The sequence below is a fragment of the Antrostomus carolinensis genome, unplaced genomic scaffold, assembly GCF_000700745.2.
Source record: "Antrostomus carolinensis isolate BGI_N321 unplaced genomic scaffold, ASM70074v2 scaffold20423, whole genome shotgun sequence".
Classification (NCBI taxonomy): domain Eukaryota; kingdom Metazoa; phylum Chordata; class Aves; order Caprimulgiformes; family Caprimulgidae; genus Antrostomus; species Antrostomus carolinensis.
The window spans coordinates 3426-10673 of NW_010303420.1; the positions used below are offsets into that span (position 1 = coordinate 3426).

The following is a 7248-nucleotide window of genomic DNA, read 5'->3' on the forward strand; positions in this document are numbered from 1 at the left end:
TCAGTTACTTGATAGATAAAAATACCTAAATGTCTAACAATGTCTAAATGATACCATTTGCACTTGCATTTTTATATTTGCACCTGGATAACTGTATATATGGGAAACAGAGGTCAAATTAAGGCCATGCTGAAGCCCAGGTCCATTGTATTATGCTTGCAGGATTCTCCTCAGAAGGAGCTTATTCCAAGCTGTAGCCACAATGGTACAGTATTACAAACCTACAAATACTGGTATCAAATATTATCACTATAAAGGGAAATTGTTTCTGGTCTCAAACATCCTTTTACAAAACAAGGTAACATATTTTTACATGCAGAACAGTGGAAGGGACATAATAATTTGCTTACCTGTGGTTGACCTGATAGTTGAGGTGATGTTGGAAGATGCCATCGCAGGTATACATTCATCATCCTGGGAATAGCCTGCCTGAATGGCACGCAAGTAACTGTGGCTTCTTGTTCGGAAACATCCAGGGAGGTCAAGGGCATCCATTGCCTGAGCTTCAACTTCACTAAACACTGATTCACACACCGATTCAAATTGCCCATTAACCTCTGCTTCACTCATCTGAATAAACAACAACAATGCATTTGATTTTTGACTTGCTTTTTTGTGATCATCACGGCCTCAACATCTCAAATGGACACCTGTACATTGATGAAGAACTGTTTTAGCAAATAGTTAAAATGTAGTAATCCCTTCTGATCACATTCACATTTTTAAACTTATATCAGCTGTTTATATGTATCTAGTAAGTACATTACACATGCCATACAATTAATTTTACATTTAATACCTTTTGGCATATTCAGAGGATTGTAATTACATTATTTAATGGTAACCAACAAGATCACTCTGTGCTGATAAAGATCCATGTTCTGCCAGGATAGGAAAATAGAATTCAGCTGTACTAATATTAGCCCTCAAAAGATGAGGGTGGATTGCTTGGGATCCTCACTTATCAGGAAAGTGGATACCCATGTGGACATTAAGCCTGTGTAGCAGGATATTATCCTCCTCTCAGTATCAAGGGGCCCAAGGAAGTATCTCATACTTGAAGATGTGTAAGTTCAGAGGAGGGGATGCTTCTGAAAGGTTTGAGAAATATTGCATCTAGAGTCGTGTCCAGTGAAGCATGAGAAAGAATAACCATTGTCTAAAATAGAAAAGTGGTCAGATGAGAAAATGGATGGACCACCTTGAGCTGAGAAGGGCCCCAAACCAAACTAATTCCCTGGTTAACTGGGTTAGCCATTCAGCTACTGTGGAAACATGAGATGCAGCCACTATTGCCGCCTTTTCTTCAGCAGCATTATTTTAAGTGTGATACTTTTGCCAGCAGGTGTGCTGAGGAGCCTTGCCTGCCGGAGCACCCTAGATGTGCCTACCTGCACCACCTACCAGGTTGGCCCCTTGGAGGATTTCAGCACCACCCTCCAGCTCCACACAGGGCTTAGGCAGGAGCCAGCATCTACCTGCTGACCCTGTCCTGCAGGTTGGGCATGATGCAAAACTAGAATCATAGAATGGTTTGGGTTGGAAGGGACCTTAAAGATCATCTAGTTCCAATCCCCCTGCCATCAGCAGGGACACCTTCCACTAGATCAGGTTGCTCAAAGCCTCATCCAGCCTGGCCTTAAACACTCCCAGGGAGGGGGCACCACAACTTCCTTGGGCAACCTGTTCCAGTGTCTCACCACGCTCACAGTGAAAAACTTCTTCCTAATATCTAATCTAAACCTCCCCTCTTTCAGTTTAAACCCATTTCCCCTTGTCTTGTCATTAGTTGCCCTTATGAAAAGTCCCTCCCCAGCTTTCCTGTAGGTCCCCTTCAGGTACTGGAAGGTCGCTATAAGATCTCCCCGGAGTCTTCTCTTTTTCAGGCTGAACAGCCCCAACTCTCTCAGCCTGTCCTCATAGGAGAGGTGCTCCAGCCCTCGGATCATCCTGGTGGCCCTTCTCTGGACTTGTTCCAACTGGTCCATGTCTTTCTTATGTTCATTTTTTAGGTAGCTTTCATGATAAACAGGGTTTAGGCAGGCTGGCCAGGCTTAGGAAACCTCTCGGTAGGGAACTGCATATTGCAGTTTTGAAGATGAGTGTCTAAATTCCACCTAGATAACTTCTCTGAAGTCAGCCCTAACTACCTGTAAATATACCTGAATAATTCAAAACTACGTTTATCAGAAATCAGATAGGAAGTTAACACTGGACAGACAAATGCATGACCTCCTGATAATATTTTTTTTAAAAAAGAGAGTGCTAGAAATCAGAATCAGTATAAATACCGACTTAAATTTGTAGCATCACTAAACAGCACATCCAATTACTTTTCCTATACAGCTACTAAGTGCATTTTTCATTATTACAGTTCCTAGTACATTATTCATTATGGAAACAGAGTGAGTGGAAATGTTTCAAATGTTTTAAGATTTTGATTAAGTAAATGGAAATTTCATGTGGAACTTCTGATGATAATGAATAACTGATATTTTAATTTCATGTAAGACATTTTGGCCACTAAATCTCTTCTGAAAGGAATTACATTACCCTTCATAAAATTTACTTCTAATAAAGCTAAGTAGACTAATGCAATCTCAAAAAGATTAAAAAAAGAATCTTACTCTGAAATATTTTGCATACATCATTGATCAGGAAATTTATGGTAATGTAGTCCATAAACACTTTAAGTCTATCCACTTCTTTCAAATGAAGGTCATTGACAATAGAAAAATAAAAGTTTTAAAGCTTAAATTAAAAATATAAACCATGGAACTCAGCATTGTTCTTGACTCTACTCTTGGTCAGGAGTGAAACAGAAAGGATCTCACCAAAGAAAAGGCATTAAAAATACATCAAATCATACAAAAAAATACTACAAATCATACAAACTGCTAAAATGTGGATGGGACAAGAAGATGATGGTGTCATGGAAAAAAGAATAGGAAACAGCAAAGGTTCAGAACTTGTTATTTTAATACATTTACTTTGTGTAGTATCTATTAAATGCATTTATTACTGGTCTGGAAACAGCTGGACTGTAAGGCAGGAAGTATGTAGTTGACACAAAATTACATAGGTTAGTGAAGACTGAAAAAGAAAGAAAGAAATTATAACCAGCAGGTTTAGTTAATCTGGCCAATTGAGCAATCCACCTGCAAATGAAACCTATGGTGGACATCTCTCCAGGTAATGCACATTGGAATGAAGAATTCTAACCACTGCTGAAACCAGTTAGTCAGTATGGACAGCTCAGTGAACATCTCCGTGCGCAGACATGGTCAAAGAGGCAGAAGATGTTAGAACAGTTCTGTATCACAGCATTGTTAGTGACAGCCAGCAGCACTTGCTTTGAATGCAGAATCTAATCCTTGTGAAACTTTCTCAAACAGAGATTGTTATAAAATTAGAAAACAACCAAACCAGGGTAAAGAAAATCAAGGCATGAAAATGATGCGGACAGGTTTCACAAGGGAGTTGTGAAATATAATGGATGGTTTGGAAAATGACTGACTTTCTAATTCTGATGTGTGCTATACAAGATTAAACTTAGATTTATCCCACATAAATGAAGGAATATGACTGAAGGGTATTAGTGAGGTGACTAGTCCCTCCCAAATCTCTACAGTCAGTGGAGACTGACAAGCACTTCCAGAGGGCTGTCAGATCGTTTGGGACGAGCATAGCCCTGGAAAAAACCCTTTCACTCCATTAACTACAGAGAAATCTTTAGTTGTTGCCTCAGTTAAAAGCCTCAAGTTAAATGAGTTGAATCCAGGCCTGAATAGCCATGTAATACAAATTAAATGTGAATGAATATAAAATTGCTTAAAAAATATTTTTTTTAACATAACTGTTGTGCATAATTAGCTACTATACCCTTACGTGCCTCACTGAACGGTCAAAGAAAAATAAAGTAACAACTGTCTGAGAGATGGCAGGGCCCACCTGTCATGAAGCAACACAGGGAAGAAACGTCAGGAGCGATACACATTACAAACATTGGAAATTTTATGTAAAGTCCTCTGCTAAACAGAACATACATGTACTTCATAAGGCTGCTTGCACTTCAGGCCTGATTCAGATCTCACTTCAGCCTGAATTAGTACTAACTAACCAACATAAAATCAGCAGGGTGGAAAAATGTCTCTTTTTGGAAGTCCCCATACATAGAATAATTGATTGGACTTATTCTTTCACTGAAGAAGAGTGAGGGATTGAGTTCAGAGACGAATCACTGCTCCTTTGTACCATAATTGTTTCAATCTATATCTTATTCTGGCAACCCACATTTACTGAAATCAGAGTAGATATTTTCAGAGGATGAGTATTGTAGAAGTGTGCCCCTTATGCTCAATCTGAATCTTCTTAACATTTAAATATTTAATATAGAATGAAAATTAAAATATCAGTATTTATATTTTTAATGAAAAATGCATGGAAAATGTTATGCGTGATAATGTCCCTTTGCTTCTAGCATTCAGTATTTTTCTTGAAATTTTGAACAAGGGTTACATTCCTTAGAACTGAGTTACTTGGACAATTCACATCCTCAGTTTCATATTAATTAAAAAAAAAAAAAACAAACCCTAAAACCATCCACTAGTAACAACTCTCGCATCTGTGATTAACCTATAAGAAAAGTTATAACAAGAATTTCCCACCTGACTAACACAGCTGGCCTGACTGAGCGTGCTCACTGCTCTCATATAGCTCTGATTCCTTGAGCGAAACTTTGGGGAATTGTAGTTTGCAGAGGGATCCAGGTTGTGACCCCCAGGCACGTCACTTGCAGTTTGAAGGTAGCTCTGACTACAAAGGAAAGAGGAAGAAAAAAGGAAAGTGTGTAAAACTACAGATGGAATCAATTAGGACACTAAGACAGTAATTTGTATGAGACTCACAAATCCATTCCCCAGGGTCAAAATCTCTCTCTGTATAAAGCATCATAGACCTGTTGTAGTCAAACGCCTTAGTACAAGCAGAAAATCTGTCTGCAGTTCTGCTACCTAGATGACATGAAATTTGAAGTCTTTGCTGTGCTTAAACATCATCAATCCTCCTGGCTATTAATGTTGAACTTTACTAAAAGAGGAATGTCTAGGTCAACAAGAACAAGAACCAGTGCTGAAGCATAAACCAAAGTAACTAAAAATGTTTCTTCATAGATAAAATCTGTTACTTGTCATCTGTATTTCATCACGGTATTAGGCATCAAGAGACCTTTTCTCTTCAAGGGATTTATATATTTTTACAAAAGATCAAAATATCCCATGTTCAGCTAAAAAAAAATAGATTAATAAGGTACTCAGAGCAATTGCATGAAGCTCTAGAAACGCTTTTCTTACAACACACCTCCCAGTTTGGAGGACTGGGACCCTAACACCACACCGAGCCCCTTTCAGTATGCTTTCAATGTAAGGTTATGTTAATGTTTTATGCCAAACATATTGCTTAGCTATCATTCCAGGAAAATAAAAGGAGCCTAAGAGAAGAACTTAGCTTTGAATACAATTTTTTTTTTTTTTTTTTAAAGTTGTGAATGAGAATTCTCAACCAGAATTCTCAGAACCTCTGAAAATCAGATTTTAGGAGCGGTGTGACACTTGTCCCCAAACAGCAGTGCAAAAATTAATTTACGTTTCAGCAAATGTTGAGTTTCATGTGGTAAACAGGCATTTTTCATATTTATTCCATAAAGGTAGCTCTAACAAAAACACAGTTTCTGGGAACAATTGATTTGTGACAGTTGAGTGTCTATCAGTATTGGCAATGTAGCTATTTGATGCTGAGCTGGCAGAGTCACTCAGTGCAGCTGTGGTTGGGACAAGTGCCTGGGCTGTCAGGAATTTTCCTGGGAAAGGGGAAGTTTCCTCTCTGGAAGGACCAGACCACTCAGTGAGTGAGAAAGCCACAGGTTCTACTCCTGGTGCAAAATGAGGCACAAACCAGGACCTTGTTTCTTAGACCATACCTATCAAACATTGAGCGTGACCACAGGCTAGTGCTTGAGGAAGGGCTCACACTTCCAGGACACAACCTGAATTTGGGCTTGAAGCAATCCCTGAGGAGTACTCAGGGAGGAATCTCAGACCTTTTGTCATGGCTGTGACTACAGCAGAAAATAGTGCTGAGCTTCATCTCCATGTGTGGCCATGTCCTTTGATGTCAGACATGTGAGATGACCCAGGGTCCCTCACATCACCAGCTGGAAGAGCAGAAGGGATTTATAGACCCCCTTGATGTTATACTTGGGAGATCTGTTCTTAAGTATTTCCATATGTTCTTCCTGGTTTGGCCACCTCAGGACCAACACAGACATAGCCTTGCTTCCTCAGTGCATCTGACAATGGCTGACCTAACTGTTTCTCTAAGATGGGCTGCCACCACCTTCTTCTTTAAAAAAGGACAGGTTTTGTTTTCATCTTGGTGCAAGGCAGGCATTTTATTTTTTAACTCTTAAGAAAATTCCCTGGAGGACAAATATTTTTTCTTCTGTCTTTATTCTGTGCCTTCTATGGAATAACCGTAACCTTAAGAGAGAGGTAAGCTGTGTAGAAACTATGCTGTAACTGCTAAAACCAAAATGAAAATGTATGAGACTTACACAGGTATGTGATCAGAGGTTAATTAAGTCATTATCGTCAAAGTGATGTGCAGATTAAGAGAGCTGTCTGATAGTGGGTCTAATTTGGTTTTAGATGATGAAAACGAGAACTGTAGCAGCATTTTTTTGTTCCCACGGGTATGAAGACAAATATAATAGATTAGGTGAAGTGGTGTAGAGCCTCTTTATCTATATTTAGTTGCTTGATGTTACTAAACCTCCTTTCCTCTATAGGAAGCAGGCCGATGACTGTCACCCACTTTGTGTCATTCTGATTCTTTCCATATGCTTTACTAAATCTGTCTGCTAATTTAGTATTTTTCACAACACTTAGATGAGTTCCCTCTGGAACCTCTGCTTGTCATCAGGTAGTAAAATCTGTGATTCTGAGTTCAGAAGTACTTTGTGAAAGAGACATTTAAGTTTTCTTCATTAAAACATGGGTCACATAAAGAAAAGATAGAGGTAATAGAGTTAAATTATAAATTATTAATTATTTTATAAACTACTTAAAAATTAATTTAAACTGGCTTCTAATAACTGTCTCCTTTGCTAAGTAATGCTCAGCAACCTAGTATTTCATTCGCTTTGTGAGGTATTGCTATCACTAAATACAATCAACAATTTTTACAGTAATA

At 38.6% G+C, this 7248-nt stretch overlaps 1 protein-coding gene across 1 annotated transcript in view; it reads right to left on the reverse strand.

Moving 5' to 3' along the window:
* Positions 1-350: 350 nt before the first annotated feature.
* The window catches only part of LOC104521947 (disks large-associated protein 2), a gene marked incomplete at its 3' end in the record, with an annotated part of 49226 nt that continues 42328 nt past the window's right edge, over positions 351-7248 (reverse strand). The window contains exons 4-5 of the mRNA XM_010164095.1: positions 4668-4815; positions 351-570 (exon numbers count right to left, since the gene is read on the reverse strand). Of these exons, the coding sequence (XP_010162397.1) occupies positions 351-570; positions 4668-4815 (368 nt within the window). The remainder of the gene's footprint in view (positions 571-4667; positions 4816-7248) is intronic.